Source organism: Littorina saxatilis, linkage group LG11, assembly GCF_037325665.1.
Source record: "Littorina saxatilis isolate snail1 linkage group LG11, US_GU_Lsax_2.0, whole genome shotgun sequence".
Taxonomy (NCBI): domain Eukaryota; kingdom Metazoa; phylum Mollusca; class Gastropoda; order Littorinimorpha; family Littorinidae; genus Littorina; species Littorina saxatilis.
The window spans coordinates 17018298-17040430 of NC_090255.1; the positions used below are offsets into that span (position 1 = coordinate 17018298).

Sequence of the window (22133 nt, forward strand, 5' to 3'; positions counted from 1 at the left end):
TGACTTCTGTGATGACTCTACTCACGATGATGACTCGATCTGACTCGTCTGACTCTGACTCTGATGGTTAGGCAACTAACATTTTCTGTTGAAGGTGATGTCGGTCTTTTTGACTCGGACGGGTTTCTGTACATCGTCGACAGAAAGAAGGAACTCATCAAGTACAAAGGAGAACAGGTTTGTTTTTAACATATTGAAGCATTCATATTTGTGTTTACATGTTTATGTTGTTTATTGAGGACTTGCTGACCTTGCCTTATACCTTTTAGGTTCCCCCAGCAATTTCAACGAGGGATACCTCCAAGAACTTGTTACTGAACCTTACCTTACCTTATAGGTTCCCCCAGCAGTGCTGGAAGACGTGTTGCTGAACCTTACCTTACCTTATAGGTTCCCCCAGCAGTGCTGGAAGACGTGTTGCTGAACCATCCCGGTATTGCTGACGCCTGTGTGGTCGGCAGGCCGGACCCAGTGGCCGGAGAACTGCCCATGGCTTTCGTGGTCACTGCCCCTGGACACACGCTGACCGCACAGCAAGTGCAGGACTTTGTGGCCAGTGAGTACAGTATTGTCTTACCCGGCTGCTATGCTATGAAAGGACACCCGTAGAATCAAGCATAAGTGCACTTATATTGCAGTTGCAGGTGTCCTTTCATGGTAGGTATATTTTTGGAAAGTATGTAAGGGCCAGCAGGTGTACTCTCTTGGGAGGTGTCTTGTGATAAAAGGGGCCTGTACCTACCGTTAACGCCCCCACCCCCCTCCCCCACGTTGGCTGCCATACATTTACACATTAATTTAACATATCTTGTTCTTGGCTATCATCAAAAACATCAGTACTCGGACAAGGGAAAGAACCGCTGTATGATTCACAGGTACAGATGTCAAGAACAGAAAATCTAATAATTAAAATAAGGCAGGGTTGGCGGTGAGCATTTCATGACTAATGCTTGAATGGTTACAACAAAACTAAAGTTGGACCGAAAATAAAATTTGCTTAGAAATTATTGTTTGTTGCTGAGCAATCTTTCTGTCCAGTTGATTTGAACTTTTTATTTTTTTTTATTTCCGACAGAGAACGTTCCTTCATTCATGCAGTTGAGGGGTGGAGTGGAGTTCAGAGAGCAGATTCCAAAGAGTCCCAGCGGGAAAATCCTGCGACGGTTGCTAAGAGACGAACTGAAGCAGAAGGTGATAGCCAAGCTGTAACAGCAAAGAACAAGCCTGTATTCCTAAATGTGCGCGTGCACAATGGTTGTGAATCACTTTGATCACGGACATACTCAGAGCTGCCAAATGACGTTACGCTTTAAAGTTTTTAAGAAGGATATGCTTGTGGATTGTTCCTGTTGAATTGTTGCTTAAATTGTGTACATTAGCTGTGGATCTGTGAGTGTTTGAAATTAATGCTTTAATGATATGAGTTGTGCGAGTATAATATCAGCTCTTAAAGTTTTAATGAAGAATATGCTTATGGCTTGTTCGTTTATAACTTGTGGAATTGTTGCTTAAATTGTGTACGCTAGCTGTATGTTGATCTGAGTGTTGATCTGCGAGTGTTTGAAGTTGATGCTTTAATGTTGTGAGTTGCACGAGTACAACGTCAGCGCTTAAAGTTTTAATGAAGGATATGCTTGTGGCTTGTTCATTTATAACTTGTGGAATTGTTGCTTAAATTGTGTACGCTAGCTGCATGTTGATCTGTGTGTTGATCTGCAAGTGTTTAAAGTTGATGCTTTAATGTTGTGAGTTGCACGAGTATAATGTCAGCATTTAAAGTTTTAATGAAGGATACATACATATATATGCTTGTGGCTTGTTCGTGTTAAATTGTTGTTTAAATTGTGTATGCTAACTGTTGATCTGCGTGTGTTTGAAGTTAATGCTTTAATGTTGTGAGTTGTGTGAGTATAATGTCAGCATTTAAAGTTTTAATGAAGGATATGCTTGTGGCTTGTTCGGGTTAAATTGTTGTTTAAATGGTGTATGCTAACTGTTGATCTGTGAGTGTTTGAAGTTAATGCTTTAATGTTGTGAGTTGCGCGAGTATGTCTGCGCTTAAAGTTTTAATGAAGGATATGCTTGTGGCTTGTTCGTTTTTACATTTAGACAAGTTTTGACTAAATGTTTTAACATAGACGGGGAATCGAGACGAGGATCGGGGTGTATGTGTGTGTGTGAGCGTGCGTGTGCTTTACAGCGATTCAGAGAAAACTACCAGACCGATTTTCATGAAACTTTACATGAGAGTTCCTGAGTATAATATTCCCAGACATTTTTTCATTTTCTTTTTTTATAAATGTCTTTGATGACGTCATATCCGGCTTTTTGTGAAAGTTGAGGCAGCACTGTCATGCTCTCATTTTTCAACCAAATTGGGGGGATGAATGCACAAGATCAAAAACCTCTATACTTGAAGATTTTTGGTTGTATCATTCTTGCTAGGGGGTCTACAAAAACAAGTGGTAAACAAATTTCAAGAAGGGATTTAGAAGCCTCTCCTTGCTTAAACAAAAACTTAAAATTGGAGCTGCACAAAATTAAAAAATCTTGAAAACTTGAAGGTATTTGTATCTAACCAGCTGAAACTGAATTTTAGCAATTCAAGAGGTGCTATTTGAGCCTCTCCTGGCTTTAAAACTAAACACAGCACACACACATTTTTTTAATTATTTTTTTTGGAGGGGGGGAATCCACAAAATCAAAAACCTCTATAATTGAAGGTGTTTGTCAAAATCAAAAACCTCTATACTTGAAGATGTTTGGTTGTATCACTCTTGCTAGGGGGTCTACAAAAACAAATGGTAAACAAATTTCAAGAAGGGTTTTAGAAGCCTCTCCTTGCTTAAACAAAAACTTAAAATTGGAGCTGCACAAAATTTAAAACATCTTGTAAACTTGAAGGTATTTTATCACCTAGTTTTGTCTTTGATTTAAAAAATGTTTACCGCATTAAAGTAAAATCGCAAAGCTAACATAAAGTAAGGCAAACACAGGAAATAACAGTCACCTCCCTTATATTACACATTTTTACTTGTAGCTTATGATTTTATCATTGCAGGTGGTATATTCTTATATAATTGTTGAACCATAGCTTGAACCAAATGAGAAACAAGTTTCAAGTCAGTTTGTTTCAATTGAACACCTTCAAAAGGGCTAACTGCTCAGGTTAAAAAAGAAGGTTTAGAAAAAAACAGAAACCCCCGGAGTTATATCCCTTGCTAATGCTGTACACAGATGCTGCTTTTCAATTCATCATTTCAGGAGTTATATTCTAAAATGATTGTTGAATCATAGCCTGAATTAAAAGAGAAATATGTTTCAATTAAGTTTGTCTCACTTGCTAACTTTCTTAACCTCTTCACTGCCACAGTATAACAGCATTTTGGTATTGCTGTGTGCCAGGGAAAAATTTCGCTTTCTTCGGTAGGTTCACTAATCTGTTCACTGCTCGATCATTTATTGAGATATCTCTTAGATCTTCGGCATGTGTTTTGCTTATACCTTTGGCTATTATAGGATGACATGATCATTGGACTTTGTTTGTGATTGTTATAGTAAAAATTGATATAATGACCATTTTTGTCAAAAATTACAGTTTCCGGACTTACACACACACACATTGCAGCACGTAAAACCACACAAAACACTGCTAAAACTGGTGTCAAACATCAGGTACTCACATTACAGCCCATAAAAGTATTCTTCTGTGTGGTAATCCATAAATCACTTCTTGTAGAGCTTCCAGAACACTGTATCGCTTGAAAACAGGTCTACGAGTTGAGGTCCGACTTTCGCCCGCCATTGTGAATGCTATAGATCGGTTCTACATTTCTAACACAGATTTCAACACGTGGTAGTAACTTATCCGAACGGTCTATGGGAAAGAACTGTGTTTAGAACCCCTACAAGTACTTGGACAGTGGTTACCTCCCATTTAGTTTTCAGATATGTCCTGAAATGTTGTTGACACAAATCCCACGTATGAGATACGGTTATGGGCGTACGACAAACCGAAAATGACCACGTATTACATACGGGGTGGGCAGTGAAGGGGTTAAAGACTCAATGTATCAGAAGCTAAATACCACTGGTTCATAGATCAGGAATGCAAGTTTTTTCTACCACACCACTGAAGGTCTCCGACTCCCTGCAAGAAGAGTACATGTATATATAAAGATGTGGGTGAGCCGAGTTCAGATAGCTTAAAGCGGACAAACGCTTAAGTCCTTAATTAATGGCAAAAAACCGTAGAACTTTTAATATCAATTTTACTACTACAACTGTGAGGCGAGTTTTCAAATAGATAACAACTAAGATGCCACATTCCCCAAAATGACATAACATTGCTGCCCTCTACATGTCACTAAAACCTTATTGAGATTGGTCTGGTACATGGTGAAAGGTGGTGACCTGGCACAACCACATCGGTCACACAAACCCAGTGCAAACAACAGCTGCCAGGGATTAACAAAAAAAAGGGTATTTAAAAAAAAAAGTTGCCAAATTCTTCCTGGGAGGGATATCCGTCTAGGAGGAAGAACTCCCACCCCTGTATTAATTATTCGTACATCCGCATTTATGCTATTTTGTGCAAGAATGTATAAAAAGATGAATCTCTTTAAAAACACAGTTTAAGTTTTCAATGTTTCCATTAATTTGTATGGGCAAATGCAATAGGCCTGGCTTGAAGCCTATAAATCATCCCATCCATATATTTTTCTGATATCTGAAAACACTGTACTAATATTATTTTGAGATATGTTCTGTTCAGAGTTACAAATCATAACCATTATGTCGATATGCTATTCAGTCGGTGTGCCGACTAACCCTGTCATGATCATGACACAAGTCAAGGTCTTATGATGGCATGCTTCGCTGAGACCAGTTCGACCTGTTTCAGTTTACCAGTTTTGGCTAGCCAAGTTTCAGTCTCGACGGGTTTTCTGAGTCAATCTTTTAGATTCAGGCCAACTAAATGCTTTGATATCACTTGACGCGACTTGTTATTTCACGTGTTTGTACCTGTGCTCATTTGTTAAAATAAGAAATTTTTTATTACATGTACAATGAAAAAAGTTTGAGCGCTGCAGAGCTTGAGAACCCAAATATCTGAACAGAGTTGTGCTTGTATTTTGTCTTGGCTTTCCACATACTGACATCGGAAGTACCGGTACATGTACTGCAATAATTATGAGTATGATAATGCACACATTCACATCCATTACAAATAATGACAAGTCATTTGACATCTTGTACTTTACTGCTGACTAACAAAACAAACATAATTCCAACGGGAAGCCTACGCTCTCTCTCTCTCCCCCCCACACACACACACACAGATTGTCTCGCACAACCTTGCATGCTGGCACACTTAAAGACTTTCTCTCCCCACCCTCCTGTCTCTCTCTCTCTCACACACACACACACACAGTCTGTCTCACAGTCACATTGCCACTGAATACCATCTCTCTCTCTCTCACACACACACACACACAGTCTGTCTCACAGTCACATTGCCACTGAATACCATCTCTCTCTCTCTCTCTCTCACACAGTCTGTCTCACAGTCACATTGCCACTGAATACCATCTCTCTCTCTCTCACACACACACAGTCTGTCTCACAGTCACATTGCCACTGAATACCATCTCTCTCTCTCTCACACACACACAGTCTGTCTCACAGTCACATTGCCACTGAATACCATCTCTCTCTCTCACACACACACACACAGTCTGTCTCACAGTCACATTGCCTCTGAATACCATCTCTCTCTCTCTCTCACACACACACACAGTCTGTCTCAGTCACATTGCCACTGAATACCATCTCTCTCTCTCTCTCTCACACAGTCTGTCTCACAGTCACATTGCAACTGAATACCATCTCTCTCTCTCTCACACACACACACACAGTCTGTCTCACAGTCACATTGCCTCTGAATACCATCTCTCTCTCTCTCTCTCTCTCACACACACACACACTGTCTGTCTTACAGTCACATTGCCACTGAATACCATCTCTCTCTCTCTCACACACACAGTCTGTCTCACAGTCACATTGCCGCTGAATACCATCTCTCTCTCTCTCTCTCTCTCACACACACACAGTCTGTCTCACAGTCACATTGCCACTGAATACCATCTCTCTCTCTCTCTCTCTCTCTCTCTCACACAGTCTGTCTCACAGTCACATTGCCACTGAATACCATCTCTCTCTCTCTCACACACACACACAGTCTGTCTCACAGTCACATTGCCACTGAATACCATCTCTCTCTCTCTCTCTCTCACACACACACAGTCTGTCTCACAGTCACATTGCCACTGAATACCATCTCTCTCTCTCTCTCTCTCTCACACACACACACAGAGTCTGTCTTACAGTCACATTGCCACTGAATACCATCTCTCTCTCTCTCTCTCTCACACACACACACAGTCTGTCTCACAGTCACATTGCCACTGAATACCATCTCTCTCTCTCTCACACACAGTCTGTCTCGCAGTCACATTGCCACTGAATACCATCTCTCTCTCTCTCTCTCTCACACACACACAGTCTGTCTCACAGTCACATTGCCACTGAATACCATCTGTCTCTCTTTCTTTTTCATACACACACTCTGACAGTCACACACAGGGAAAACAAAACAAAACTCGCAGGCTAGGTTGACACTGAGATGCAAGAAATAATGTAATAAACAACTTGATGAGAGTGAGAATCATGAACAATACCATGTGAATGTCAGTGACTAACAGTAATACAACAAAAATGTAACTCTAAAGTTGAAGGCCCCTTAATAACGCTAGATGTAGAATTATTGATTTCAGGAACAGAAACTAAGGGGACGCCATCCAGCTCAAACCACATTTCAAGATACAGATAGCCTGGATAGTGTCCCCTGATTTACTCGAATGTCTGGTTGTAGACAAACCAAGACCGGATAGCATCAACCTGTCTTTCAAAAGCGCGTACATTCTAGTTTTACTCAGTGCCTTCAGCTCCAACCCTATTTTTTTACAGAAAAGGAGTCAATTTTACAGACAAAAAATTAGTCAGCAGTCATCTTGGTGAAACAAAGACATGCATTTTCTCTCACAGATGTGAACAATGAACTGTTTCCACTGTCTGAAAAGCCTGTCAATTATTCAGCTGTCCAAGAACCTTTCACTGAAGTGCGGCAGCTGCAGATGTGTATAAAAACACCCATGTTGTTGTATTTTTCTCTTCAGAAAATAACAAGCTTTTACAAGGTCTTGTACAGTTCTGCCAAGTTTAATGTCTAGATCCAAGTCCTTTGGTATAATGTTCATTTCTTTTCTGGTGTGCTGAGTCCGTACTTGCTCTTCATCCTGTCGATGTCTTCCTTCTTCTTGTCCGTGTCAATCTTCTTGAACGCCTGAAACGCACACAAGAAGAATCAAAGCTTGTTCAAGTAGACAATGGTGACAATAAAGACAAACATTCTTGCAACTCGAAACAAAATGTGTACAGTGGAACCCCCATTTTAAGACCTCCAAGAATCGGAGAAAATCAGGTCGTCGTGGGTCCGGGTAGACCCAGAAGGGTGTTTAATTGCAAATATCTCTTAAACCAGTTGGAATTTTTTAATGAGCTTTTAAGAATGCCTCAGACACCTTAAAAGCTCTTATGACCTAAAAGATCATTAAATTTCAGCGAGAAGTAATTCCAAAAACAAAGGTCAAATTTAGACTACACACGGAAGACATCGTGGGGCCTTGCCGACCCATGTTTCTGAAACTGAAGGAACTTACATAAAAACTAGGGAGAGAAGTCACAAACCGTCAGGTATTGGCTCTAAACATCATTTTCTACGATCTGTTCGCGTGGAGCAAAATTAATACATAACAATGTGGGTCCACATGGCCACACGACGTCTACAGAAGGGTATTCACGTTTTTCCTTTTTTGAGAAGCTTTTGTCCGCACGGTAATAATTAAATTAATTTAATTACATCTCGCGGAAATTTAACCACGGCGTCTACGGAAGGGGATGCACGTTTTTGCTTCTTTGGAAAGCATGGGTCTACGGAAGGGTATGCATATTTTTCCTTCTTTGAGAAGCATGCGTCCGCACGGCCCCACGATGTCTTCTGTGTGTAGTCGATAACCCGGTCGGGCGAAGGTTAAAATGGAGGTAAAATTATTGAGGTTATAAACAGAAAACCTGAAAAAGCAAGATCTTGAAAAGGAGGAAGTCAACCGTCCTATCTGGTTAACCCATTAAAAACACAGTACATAAATGTTCAGACATGTTTCTAAGAAGAAGGTGAGTTAATTGCCAATGCTACATGTGCAAAAAGGTATCAGCTATCTGCTGTACAACAAAAAGACAAGCCCCAAAATCCTGCAGGATTTCCACCAGTCACGCTGCGGAGAGATAGCTGCAACTCACCCTAGTGGATTGGTAGTACAGAACGACGAGATAGCGGTTACAGACGTTGAAACCGGACAGGTGATCGCAGGCGTTCTTGGCATCAAAGATGTCTTCGTACACAACAAACGCTGTGCCCTTTGTCTCTGGTGTGTTGCCACTGAAAAACGTCGTCAAAACAAGTGAAACCAACATTAAAGCCCCAGTCCGTCTCAAATCTTGTCAAGAAAAAAGCAGTTATAACCTTATCGAACACACTTGCAATAGCATTTAATAGCATTAAATGACACAGTTCGTTTGAATGGCTATTTAGCTAGCATATCCAACCCCTGAGCCATCGTGAACCCGTGTGATCTACTTTCCTTTTTTTATATTTAGTCAAGTTTTGACTAAATATTTTAACATCGAGGGGGAATCGAAACGAGGGTATGGTGTATGTGCGTGCGTGTGTGTGTGTGTGTGTGTAGAGCGATTCAGACTAAACTACTGGACCGATCTTTATGAAATTTGACATGAGAGTTCGTGGGTATGAAATGCCTGAACGTTTTTTTCATTTTTTTGATAAATGTCTTTGATGACGTCATATCCGGCTTTTCGTGAAAGTTGAGGCGGCACTGTCACGCCCTCATTTTTCAACCAAATTGGTTGAAATTTTGGTCAAGTAATCTTCGACGAAGCCCGGGGTTCGGTATTGCATTTCAGCTTGGTGGCTTAAAAATTAATTAATGACTTTGGTCATTAAAAATCGGAAAATTGTAAAAAAAAATAAAAATTTCTAAAACGATCCAAATTTACGTTTATCTTATTCTCCATCATTTGCTGATTCCAAAAACATATAAATATGTTATATTCAGATTAAAAACAAGCTCTGAAAATTAAATATATAAAAATTATTATCAAAATTAAATTGTCCAAATCAATTTAAAAACACTTTCATCTTATTCCTTGTCGGTTCCTGATTCCAAAAACATATAGATATGATATGTTTGGATTAAAAACACGCTCAGAAAGTTAAAACAAAGAGAGGTACAGAAAAGCGTGCTATCCTTCTTAACGCAACTACTACCCCGCTCTTCTTGTCAATTTCACTGCCTTTGCCATGAGCGGTGGACTGACGATGCTACGAGTATACGGTCTTGCTGAAAAATGACAGCTACTTGACTAAATATTGTATTTTCGCCTTACGCGACTTGTTTCACAATTTAGTTGTCAGTTTGTGATTTCATTGTGACTAGCTGTATCTGCAATAGCACGTTATTGTGTACCTCTGAATCTAAAACGCAACAAACGGCTGCGAGTCAACGTTCAAAGCAACTGGCGACATCCAGAACATTCGTCTGCTACAAGAACCACGTTTTGCGGAACACACTTCCGGGCTATCTTTTTTTAAACTTTCAAAACTTTGAGTTGTACTGATCTTGTCTTGATGAAAAAATCGAAAATTTCTAAGATAAATTTTCATTTAATTAATATACTTACTCAACTCACATAGTTAGCATTAACTTCAGTTTATTGCTTAGGTATTGAAGTAGTACTCTACCCTGGTAAAGGGGGGAGGAACCCCCAAAAGAAATAAAGTCCTAAAGGACGGGAGTTTCCTCCCCTAGCTGCCGCCCGCGCCCTCTATAGGCCGCCCGCGCATGCGCGGATCCCGCCAACAGGCGTCATTCCCCCACGAAACACACACCCATAACACATAGAATGTTAGCGGGGAAGGTTGGGAGGGTATAAGATATGTGAGTTGAGTAAGTATATTAATTAAATGAAAATTTATCTTAGAAATTTTCGATTCAATAACATATTCTTACCTCAACTCACATAGTTAGCAGATTGCACATAAAGGCGGTGGGATACTCACATTAGTCCCTGGGAAGAATCTGGCCTGCGGCAACCATTGCTGGGAGGCAGCTCGTCCCGTCCGGCCGAGTGCTCGCAATGTCGCGGAGGTAGAAACTCAGGAACACGTCCTGGGATGTCCAATAGGCGGCTTTGAGTACGTCCGCCATCCTGCCAGACTTGAGGACTGCAAGGGATGTTGCCCACGCTCGCGCCTCGTGAGTTCGAGGTGATCTTAGAGGGAGAACTGACTGCCCCCCCCCTTGTGTCTGCCACCACTGATATGCAAGCCTAATGAGTGTGGAAGACCATCTGGTGAGCGTGGTTTCGCTATGTCCTTATCTCGCATTTTGTTCAGCGAAATGAAAAGCAAATTTTTGAGAAGCTGATCTGAGCGGAGCTGTGCGGGACAAATAAGCTTTAAGTGCCCGTACCGGGCAGTTCGAGAGATCCGGATCACCGGGGGCTAAAATGTCCCGGAGAGGCCGGATGGAGATCACTGGTGAAAGCTGGTCCGGTTTTTGGTTCTTTGCAAGAAAATCGGGCCGAAAATGCAAAGAGATGGAGCCGTGGCTTTCAAAGGCGATGTCGCGGTCTAGGCCAGAAAGACCGTGTATCTCACTACCTCTTCGCGCCGAAGCGAGCAGCATTAGCATGAGCGTCTTTCGCGTAAGGTTAGAGAGGCTAGCGCTTTGTATTGGTTCGAAGGAACTAGAGCGCAAGAATTCTAGTACCAGAAGCACATCCCAAGCCGGGACCGAAGTCCTTGCCGCTGCAGAACTGAGGGCCGCGCCCTTTAGCACACTCGCGATGACTCCCCCGAGGGAGATGGGGGAGACAAAGATTGGGAGGCGACGCGAGAATCTCGTGGCGAAGAGGTCAATCCTCGGGCGCGCTACTTGCGCCCAAAGACGCAGGAGCGCATGATGGGTGATGGTCCACTCCGTGTGGAGGACCTGAGAGGAGCGGCTGAGAGCGTCGGCCAGGACGTTCAGACAGCCGGGCAGATAGCGAGCTGAGATCAGGATCTGATGGTGAGCACACCAAGAAAGGATCTCGCAGGCACGAGTGAACAACAGCTGAGACCGAGAGCCCCCATGCTTGTTGAGGTAAGCAGCTACCGTCGTGTTGTCGGTATGGATCAACACATGGTTGCCCTGAAGGGCAGAGACAAAATGCTGAAGTCCCAAGAAGACTGCCTCGAGCTCGAGGCGGTTGACGTGCCAAAGCTGCTGCTCCGGGGACCACCGACCGGAAGTCGTGAGTGTGTCCAGGTGAGCTCCCCAGCCCTTCTGAGACGCATCCGAGAAGAGATGCGTTGAGCGAAGAGGTAGCGCTATGGGCACTCCCTGCGTGAGCCAGGCAGAATTCATCCACTGAAGAGTGGTCTGCCGAAACCAATGCCCGAGAGGGATTTCCACATCCCCCCCCTGTGAAGTCGGGTTCCAGGCTGAGCTGAGGGCCTCCTGAAATGGGCGCTTGTGTGCCCTGTTGCCCCGACAGGGAAGCCAGAAGGACCTGCAGCTTGTCTATGCGACGCTGCGTGGGACGGACTGTCCATGCGCATATGTCGAATACCAAGCCCAGGTAAGAGAATGTCTGGGAAGGCGACAACTCGGATTTGATCTGATTGATCTGAAAGCCAAGAGTCTGTGCCTGGGCAAGGACAAACTGGGTGTGCTGGTGACAAAGAACTTCTTGGTGGTGAAGGATAAGCCAATCGTCCAGGTACACCCTGAGGCGGACGCCGTGCAGCCGCACAAGGGCGCAGAACTGGCGCACCACCATGGTGAACACCCAGGGGGCGAGAGAAAGCCCGAAGGGTAGGGCTCGGAACTGGAACACTCGATCTCCCCAGACGAAACGGAGCCACTTCCTGTCCGCCTCGTGCATGAGGATGTGAAAGTAGGCGTCCGTCAGGTCGACGGACGTCACCCAGTCGCCGGGGCGAAGCGCCTCCCGGACGTCTGCAGGAGTTTCCATGGTGAACCGAATCTTTCTCAAGAAGCGGTTCAGGGGAGAGAGGTCCAATACGGGGCGCCAACCTCCGGAAGCCTTGGGCATGACGAAGATTCGTCCGTAAAAGCCCAAGGAGGAGTGGTCGAGAACCTCTTCTATTGCCTGTTTGTAGTAATAGGATGATCTCCGCTTGAATCACCTCTCGATCGCCGGGGCTGACCGGAAACCGGGAGTTGGAGGGCGCTCTGAACAACGGGGCTTTGTCTCCCTGCCAAGGGAGACGGAACCCCGATCGAATCACCCCCTTGATCCAGAGACTGTCCGTCCGAGACAGCCAAGCTGGAAAGGCCCGGGAGAGGCTGCCCGCCACCGAAGGGGTGGAGGGCGGGTGACTGGATCGGGGGTGTATCATTGGGGGTGGGGCTTGCGCCCGGACCCCCGCTTCCCAAAGGAAGGCTTGCGCTGGTAAGGGCGGGGCCGTGCGCCGCCCCTTCCGGCGGGAGGAGCTCTATGCCCGAATGACTTGGCAGGTGCCGGAGCAGGACCGCGTGGTGCTGAGTCCTTATTCCTTCTGCTGCTCTGTTGTTTGAGTGCAAGTTCGGACAACCGAACCACCTGCTGGTCGCGGGCTTCTTCGGTTTGCTGGCGAAGAGCGTCCAGTGACCGAGAGCCCAGCAACGCCCCTTCCGAAAAGGGAGAGACTCGCAAAGAGTCCAAGGTGGCTCTGTCTGTCAGACGAGAACCGTGCAGAAAGGCTTCGCGTCTCCAAAACACAACCTGAGAGTAGAGGCGCGCTGCGTTAGTCATCTGGGTATCCGTGACTTTCGCGAGAGCCGCCAGTAGCATGGCCGCGTCGGCCTCCACTGCATCATCTCGAAACTTAAAAGGATCGATGGATGATGAAAAAGCTCTCGTCAACGAGCGGATGAGCGTCTCCGCTAAGGATGAGAGCTCGAGAGAGGAGCGTCCAGTCTCCTCTAACCCCAGGAGACTCTGTTCTGTGCAGACAGAGGATCTCTCACGACTGTAGCCGTCGTGCCGCAGGCGAGCTAGTTCCGGTGTCACCGGAAGTGGTGCCTTGGGCAAAGAGAACGAGGAGAGGAGAGAGAGGGGCTTACCCGGAAGCCACGATTTTCTAGAGTTGGCTGGTATGCCGTTGCCTGTGTGTGCCGAAGCCAACCAGGGCTGATCAGAATCGGGAGCATTGCCATGAGCGGCCAACAAGGGGAAGGGAGATGCAGGGTCAGCACCCAACACCTGAGCCATGGCGAACGACACCGAAGGCGATTCGAGAAAACGAAAACGAGCCTTAGTGTCACCCGCGGCTGCGAAATCCGCCCAGGCGGAAGGAGGAGGAGCGGCAGAAGCAGATTGGGCAGAAACGCCTTCAGGGAAGTACCGTGAAGTGACCTCAGCGGCCAACTCCAGAGTAGGTCCAAGTTTGCTGGGAATCCACAAAGGTGGGTCAGATTCGGAGCGCTCGTCCTCAGCGTCCATTTCCTCCACATAATCTTCCTGATCGCCCTCCACATAGGAGTCCGGGAAACCGGAAACCCACGCCTCGGCAGGGGAGGAAGTGGCCAAGGTCGGTTGGGCAGAGCTCGGAAAAACCGGAAATTGCCCAAGGACGGAAGTGCCGGCCGCCGGAACCGAAAAAACGGAACCGGAAGTCGAGGCCGGAAGTTGGTGTGACGCCGGAGGCGGAAACGCAGGGTCGCTGCCACCGAACACGCCAATGCGCTGACCTCCACCGGAAATGCTTGCTACGGCACAACCGGAGGTGGAGGGCGACAAAGCGGACGCCGGAACCGTAAAGACGGAACCGGAAGTCGCGGTCGGAAGTCGGTGCGACACCGGAAGAGGGAAAGCAGGGTCACTGCGATCGAACACTCCAGTGCGCTGTCCTCCGCCGGAAGTGCTAGCCACAGCACAACCGGAAGTGAAGGACAACAATCCGAAAGACACAGGCCGATGACCGCCGACAGGACCCTCCAGGCCGCAACCGGGCAAGGAAGGTGCTGATTCCAACGCAGGACCCCCCGAGCCACGAATGGGCAAGGGAGGTGCTGCTGCCTGCCCCCCAGAGGCCGGAACAGTCGAAGCTGAACACAGGGGCGCAGGCTGACGAGCGGCGCTGCTCCCCGGCACAACCGACACAGGGAAGGACGACAATCCGAAAGACACAGGCCGATGACCGCCGACAGGACCCTCCAGGCCGCAACCGGGCAAGGAAGGTGCTGATGCCAACGCAGGACCCCCCGAGCCACGAATGGGCAAGGGAGGTGCTGCTGCCTGCCCCCCAGAGGCTGGAACAGCTGAAGCTGAACACAGGGGCGCAGGCTGACGAGCGGCGCCGCTCCCCGGCACACCCGCCACAGGGGCGGAATGCAGGCGAGGAGAAGCCGTCCTAGACCCCCGACCAGGGGAAAAGGGAACGTGAGAGCCCCCAAAAAGATGGGAACCCCCACCACCGCCATCTTCCGCCGAAGTGCTAGCGGCAGGCGGAGCGGAGAACGCGAACTCTCCTGGAAGGCCAGGGGAGTAAGGCAAGAGACCGGAAAAATTCGGCCCGATGTCGGCCGACGTGATGGTGGCCGAAGGCCGAGTCCGTGAAATCGACGGGACGTTAACCGCGCCGTGCTGCGAAATCGACGGGACGTTAACCGCGCCGTGCTGCGAAATCGACGGGACGCTAACCGCGACAGGGCGGGAAGCGACCGGCGAGAGGCACGCTTTTATCAGCCGCATGCATCGACTGCAGATCCTGTTTTAGCGTGGCAAACATGGCTAGCATTTCTTTACGCGTGACGATCTCGCTAGGGCGAGGAACCGGTGAGCGCGAAACCGGTGAAAAGACCGGTGCATGAGAAGTTGAATCAATGGAGACTCGCGCGGACTTTTAGTCGCGGGGTCGAACACCTGCACGGAGGATTTTTCTGGCACGGCTGAAGGCTTAGTCGTTGCGGAAAGTTCGGCGTGCGAGTCTTAGCTTTAGATTTGGATTTGTCTTGCTCCTTCCCTGAGAAGGGAGGAGAGAAGGAGGCTTGTTCTTAGCTTTGTCAGCCATTGAAAAAACGAATACCGACACGTGGTGATAATCGCGGCGAAATTCGTAAATTCTCGAAACGAACTCGAAGAAAACTCGAATTCGAAGAACGCGTCCAAGAAATAAAGGAACAATCTTACCAGAGACTCTGCAGAAACCAGGACAGATGGCCTTCCACAAAAGGCCAAGAGAATAATCAGAGTACCAACGACACACGTCTGAACAATAGTGTTGAAGTGGGTGGAATGACGCCTGTTGGCGGGATCCGCGCATGCGCGGGCGGCCTATAGAGGGCGCGGGCGGCAGCTAGGGGAGGAAACTCCCGTCCTTTAGGACTTTATTTCTTTTGGGGGTTCCTCCCCCCTTTACCAGGGTAGAGTACTACTTCAATACCTAAGCAATAAACTGAAGTTAATGCTAACTATGTGAGTTGAGGTAAGAATATGTTATTGAATAATTCTTTTATGGAATGTTTGTGTAACAAGCTGTCAATTTATTATTTAGATTTTAAAAGTTAGGTCTAGCGCCAAAACGCGCCGTCCGATTGTCTGATGAGACAATCCGGCTGCCACGAAAAATAAATTCGTTGAAAATTGCTTGCTCTTTACGTAGGGCACTGTGTGTTCCTTCACAATTTGTAAATCAGTAACTGTGTCTTCAAACGCAGAAAGCATACTGATATACACCTACCTGCATTATATAGTCTTTCTTCATGGCATAGAAAAAAAGAAGAAAAGTTCCAGATACTTACACTCTGATTTGTCGAATGGCCCCATATTTTCCGAAGATGTCGTACATTTCTTCAGCGGTGATCTTGTATGGTAAATTCTTCACATACAGGATACGGTTGACCTCTGGTGGAAGCCGCACCTGTTAACAAAATAATTCAGTCATTTGTGTAATCATCATTCAGTCCACACAACAACAAAAATTAATAATATTAATATTAATTGTACTGGATTACGGTTACAACCAACATGAGAAAAATTAAAATTGAATAGGTTCGGTCAGTCAATAGTTCATTAGTCGGTGGTGTTTTTTTTTGTAATGTAGTTTTTATCAGACATGCTTCATTTCTGTGGGATTATGTAGCTCTTGTTATGTCTCATTTGCTGATAACCTGAACTTTTGTTCTTTTTAGAGCAGTGAAAGTGAAACAAGTTTTAGGGTTGGTAGAAAAAAAATAGGGTAAGATAAGATTTCATCCATCAAAAGCCCTACTTAGTACTTAGAGTTACACAAGAAAAGACCCATAGGACTGAGACATATTTCACATGCTCAAAATTTCAAAGCACAGTTATGAGTATGACGATGAGCATCGACCCCAAAGCAATTAGAGTAAGGGGTGGGGAGACTGGGACTGCACATTGAGTAGGCATGGAAGGGGAGAATGACAATAAACATGCATCCCATTAATGATAACCAATTACTGACAATGATGTTTACAGCAGTCCCTCTCATGAACGGACACCCTTGGGCCATAGCAAAACTGTCCGTACATTGCAGGTGTCCCGTCACGGGAGGGGTGACCACACCACCCCCTCCCCCATACACTCACACAGAGACACACAAACAACAGGATTGAGTCTATGCTAATCACTTCTTGTGGCTACTAAACAATAACAATAAACTCCTAATACTTCTTTAAACGTTCTGTAAAATACTAAAAATGATTTGTATGAAAAGTGTTGAAAAGAAGAGATAAAATAAATCCTCAAGGTAGTGAACACACTCACCATGCACTGACATACGAAAGCAGCCACACAAACACAGCACAGAGGAGCGTGTGCAGATGCTTTGCAAGAATAAGCTTGAAAACCAGTTTGAATAAATAGCAGCAGATAGAGCTGCATGTCATAATCATGTAATTTATTTTTTTCTTGTCTGGCTTTATTGACTGCATGCCGATCATGTGGCATGGCAGTGACTTTTCACTCTTCAGTCGGAAATACACTGTACATAACACAGCTCGCGTCCCACTCTCCCTCACTAATGCCTACACCAAGCCGTGACAACTGATGCTTGGAAATTGTGTGGAAGAGTACACCTCTCTATTTCTCTCCAATGCTCTTCCTGCTGACATGCAGTGACACCGGATACCCACAGAGTTTAGCCAGCTACCCCCCCTCCCTCTCTCTCACTCCCTCCAGCCATGTACTGTTGGGGACTGTGGACAGAGAGGCCAGCTGCACTGTTCACTCAGAGCAAAACCAGTTGACTGTGTCGTAACTTTTGACAAAGCAAGACAACTGAAGGGTTCATAGATTAGGCAACCGACTCACTGGTCAAGGCTGAGGGGAAACAAGAGTATCTTGTCAATGAAAGAGGTTACACACAGACACACGATGCTGAGAACTGTGGCCGGTTTTTCACTCTCTTTCGCTCAGGACCTTTATCGACTGTGGTTTCTGTTGTTTACGTCCAACAGACAAGAATAAAGAGCTCAGTGCAGTTTCATGTTGGCATCTTCGCATGTACTCCACTCCTGACCAAAACTACCACCCCCCCCCCTCCTGATGGGTACACGGGCACTCAAGTTATCAGTGACTGTCATCACGCCATTGCGGCTGTGATCTTTGTACCAAGAGCCGGACTGCTCTGTTATCGATTTTGTTGTGGTGAAAATTTGACGATGGTCTGTCCGTACATTGGAGGTATGACCTGCTGTTGGGACCGAAAATGAGTGTCCGCGTCCACGTTTTGCAGGTGTCCGTTTAAGGGGGGGCAAATATAGAAGGAAAACACTCCGTGCCCAGCAAATGTGTCCGTACATGTCAGGTGTCCGCTCACGCCGGGGGCCGTACATTGCAGGGACTGCTGTACTACCGTTTTATAAGCCGCACCCCTGACTTTTAACAAAAAAATTGGGACGAGCCACGTATAGGCCGCGTCACTGTATTAGCCGCCGTCGAAAAAAATATAATCAGATCGTGTCAATCAATCAAAACAACCAGGTAAACGAAAGTACGGTATTTGGCGAAAATCGGCTCCGAGAATAAACAAGTGAAACAAAGAAGAAAAGTGAAAAAATTTGAAGAAAATATCACACAATTTGTAACCAACACACACATGTAGTCCCGCCCGGAATAAGCTTTTTTGGGATGATTTACGACTTTTGCGCACATTTCGAGCAGACGAAAACACAACATGGTGGCTCTCGCTCCTCCAACTATCGCGAGACACAAAAAACCAAAATCTCGCGCGCACGAGATCCTGATATATCCGGTGTTTCTCTGTACGCTATCTTGTCACGACGACTTGTTGACAAACGAAGATTCGCGAAAGAAAGAGAAAAGCGCCGAGTCTTGAGTAGAGAGCTAATAAAGTACCGGTAATCGCTAATCGAGCGAAATGAAAATCCGCGGCGACTTCCATTAGGTGAATGCTATTCAAGTTTAGGTAACGTTTTAGCCGCATCTTTTTATAAGCCGCAACGCGATTTTTTTTTTTAAAAGTCGCGGCTTTTAGTCCGTCAAATACGGTAGTCTGATCAATAAAACTTGTAGTGTATTGTCATTTGTAAAAGCAAAACACTTCAAAATATGAATTTGTAAACAAAAAACATCATACCTAAACCAGCACGAAATTCTGCACTGGTGGGTACAAAAAGTAGATATATATATATACCAGACCACTTTTTTGTACTAAATAGTAGCCTAAACTAAAGGATGTACGACTGCCAGAACAGCAGTATCTGCAATAAAAAGACACCCTTGGGACCAGCCAAAAATGTCCCTTCAAGTTCATAAACTTGTACATGTATTGCAGGTGGCCTATCATGACATTGACAGGAATAGTTTAGTTATGTAAACAGACCAAGGGACAACAGAAAGCGTCCAATCTTGGGAGGTCCCTTTGATCAGAGGGTCTTCACGTCGCAGATACCATGGTGTCAAGCAGGACATGGAATGATTATGATGGACAGTGTGATAGTACTGATAGTGATACACACAATCTCAGCTCTAGTCTAACTAGAGCCTCTGAATTATGAGCTATGAATCTAACACGCTCAAGTTCAAGATTACCCAAGTGAAGAAGTGGTTTGAACGCCTCATTCAGCTAAAAAAAAATAACCAAAAATTAATACTTTGTAAACACAGCAGCGTGGATACTACGTTGAGCCTTGAGGAGACTGCGGTACCAGAAGACTGAAAAGACACCACAACGGAGCTCAACCTGAGCACTGATCACAAACAATCAGATGAAATCACTTGCTTTCGTGTCTAATGAATGTACTATGTTACCAAAGAATGTGTAAAACAGCTAAAATACGGTAGAAATCGCTTTTACTTACGTTTCCTTTCTTGCTCATAGCCATCTTGACGTCTTTGTTTAGCGGAAGTGACCCTACCGGAAACACTTCTTGCGTGAAATATAAAAATTTCTCCCGGAGGGGAATGGGGCAAACATAATAAAAATGCCCAGACACAAAAAGTGATTAAAAACGCTTCCAACAAAATCGTGATATTATTCAGAATTTTTTTTATTATTATATAATTGAAAATCACTGATTTTTGCCTGTTTTATTTGCAAAGTATCTGGTAGGATTATATTTTAATTTTGTAAATGTTTATTCTGATTTATATAATTTGCGATAACATCGATTTGTGCACAACGTTTTACTTCATTTAGATCTACAATAGTTTTATTCGAAAAATAATCGCAGCACAACATTTTTATTTTGACCTTCGTTTTCTTCCAGATTCTCAATTTCCTGTGCTCATGTTTTGATGACGTTTACCCAAAGTCCGTCACATCTGTTCCAAGTATTGCAGACAGCATAACGTACACGCGTCATTATGTCAACTCCTACAAAAGATTCGGCTGAATTCGACAGCGGCAAAGGTAAATCATGATCGATTGTAGATTTTTGGAGGTTATTGATCATGCTTTTCTTCCTTGATGTGTTTTAGAATCGAGTAAGAGTAATGTCTGACCATCAACGTCTGAAAAATGGGGCACTTCCGCCAAAACATTCAGGGGTTTTCTTCTGCTGTTGATCATTCCATGGATGATCTGCTAAACATGCACAGTCAGCGTCATTAAAATCTGTTCCACATTACTGGCATGACTGATTGCACTTGTTTATCGATTTTGTTTGGTACTCCATAAGTCTCTGCGTCCATCTGCGTCTCAGTTTTCAGTCTTCTGCGTCTTTGTCATTGCTTCCCGATCAGCTCCAGATCAATGTGTTCTGTCAAACCGGTAGGATGTCGGTGCTGCATGGAAATCCGGTAATCTTGAACTTTAGCGTGTTAAATTCATAGCTCAGAATCCAGTGACATTCTGTACTTTACTACTTATTGTTCATACAAGTCCATGTAAGCAAGCCAAAGAACATGTCGTGAAATTAATTGACGGATTGAGCTTCAAACTTAAGCATAATTAATTAATTTGGTTGTTCAATCGACGAAAATGCACGTTGTCAACCTTGGGACGTCATTTACACGAAAGAGTTGTCTCCCTTGTCCAATCATACGGATAATTCCTTCTTTGACCCATGTAAACGAAATGCATTCGTACAGTTCATCGGAGTTCATTCCGTAACTTCAAACGGATCTAAAATGACTTGTCATGATTACAAGTGCAGGTTCTACAAATTTGGAGACTTAAATGCCTCTGAATTCTGAGCTATGAATTTAACACGCTAAAGTTCAAGATTACCGGAAATCCTTTAGCGGTTCGTATGGAATATTACAGCAGGAAACCATCTTGAATGCCAGAATTTTGTACGTGTGTACTCGATCACAGGTAATTACATGCATACAGTGCAAATGAGTACGCTGAGCACAAAAAGTTAAGGATATTTTTTCAGTGGTATATCCCAGATGTTAAACAGCAGTTTTTGGGTCAGAAAGATACGTGTATTTGAAGATCAGTCTTTCTTCTGCTCACAAATGTGTTTCTTGGATCTGAGCAATATTTGGGTATGACGTCACAGGTCTGTGACCACGCCTGCCCTCAAAAATGGCGTGTTTTGACGGCAAGATTCACTTTCAACCATCGAAACGGTGACGTAAACTGAATGATATTTTACATTTTTTACATCAAAAAGTTTATTTGGTGTCTTACCTAACAGTCCATACACATTTCGTTCAAATCCGCCGCGCAGTTAGGCTGATCTAGCGTGTAAAAGAGAGCAACCACAATCCTCAAAAACAACAAAAAATCCAGGGTTTTTGTGGTGTTTTTGCTGGGTAGCTGCAGTTGATATGCAATACATCTAAAACTACAAATAGCAGCCTCTCTAAATTTTGCAGAACTATTACAAAGACTATATCTGGGCCAAAACCAAAAGGTGCCCCCTTTCAAATGATGTCAAAAAAATGTCCACAAATAGTTTATTTGTGAGAAGATATCAATAAAGCTGCTTTTGTTGCAATCTGAAATATTTAGACATTATTATGCCAAAGTTTTGGAGCAAATAATAAATTATTTATATTTTTTATTGAATTTCAAAGATAAAAACATCCCCTGTTTTTGCTGTCTCTGGCCATATTGTTTTGGGTGTAATCAGAAAGGCTAACATTAAGTAATAATAAATTGTTTTACATTCTATTTGGAGTATTTTACATGTTAAATAAAGTTGTTTCTATCATCTGGACTGTTCTTTTGTTTAAAAGTACTATTTTAAAGTTAAGAAATAAACACTTGAAATCTTCCAGTTTCTTGTTACAATTTCTGTCACACTCAATCACTGTCATTTTTCTAACTTGCACAAACTAAACACACGCAGACAACCCCGAATGAGTCTTTACATGTGCTCCTCATAACAGAATACAGGATGTGAGTCAATGGACACGATGATTTCAAGATTAAAACAATTTTTCGTGTGTCGCAAAATTTATGTCACAAACGTAACGAGAAACAGTGCTGCTTTTACTTCATCGCA

General features: G+C 44.5%; 3 protein-coding genes across 3 annotated transcripts in view; 2 read left to right on the top strand and 1 right to left on the bottom strand.

Annotated features, from left to right (window-relative positions):
* LOC138979902 (uncharacterized) overlaps window positions 1-5113 on the top strand; it is an 18313-nt gene extending 13200 nt beyond the window's left edge. The window contains exons 10-12 of the mRNA XM_070352670.1: window positions 95-177; window positions 391-556; window positions 1076-5113. Coding sequence (XP_070208771.1) covers window positions 95-177; window positions 391-556; window positions 1076-1209 — 383 coding nt within the window. The 3' untranslated portion in view covers window positions 1210-5113. The remainder of the gene's footprint in view (window positions 1-94; window positions 178-390; window positions 557-1075) is intronic.
* A 1557-nt stretch (window positions 5114-6670) lies between these two features.
* On the bottom strand, window positions 6671-19599 carry LOC138979909 (splicing factor 3B subunit 6-like). The gene is made up of 4 exons (XM_070352683.1): window positions 19536-19599; window positions 15993-16111; window positions 8422-8560; window positions 6671-7405 (listed from the first exon to the last, which is right to left on the bottom strand). The coding sequence occupies exons 1-4, from the start codon at window positions 19557-19559 to the stop codon at window positions 7316-7318; spliced, it is 372 nt and encodes a 123-aa protein (XP_070208784.1). The 5' UTR covers window positions 19560-19599; the 3' UTR covers window positions 6671-7315.
* A 355-nt stretch (window positions 19600-19954) lies between these two features.
* Window positions 19955-22133, top strand: part of LOC138979905 (tumor protein D54-like) — a 55812-nt gene continuing 53633 nt past the window's right edge. The window contains exon 1 of the mRNA XM_070352678.1: window positions 19955-20086. Within this exon, the coding sequence (XP_070208779.1) occupies window positions 20041-20086 (46 nt within the window). The 5' untranslated portion in view covers window positions 19955-20040. The remainder of the gene's footprint in view (window positions 20087-22133) is intronic.

Excerpts from the sequence above, each read along its gene's own strand:
- LOC138979909 (XM_070352683.1), bottom strand. The coding sequence starts at position 19,559 with ATGGCTATGAGCAAGAAAGGAAAC. Across the intron at positions 16,112-19,535 it reads CTATGAGCAAGAAAGGAAAC|GTGCGGCTTCCACCAGAGGT; the intron begins GTAAGTAAAAGC and ends TTTTGTTAACAG. Across the intron at positions 8,561-15,992 it reads GCCATTCGACAAATCAGAGT|TGGCAACACACCAGAGACAA; the intron begins GTAAGTATCTGG and ends GACGTTTTTCAG.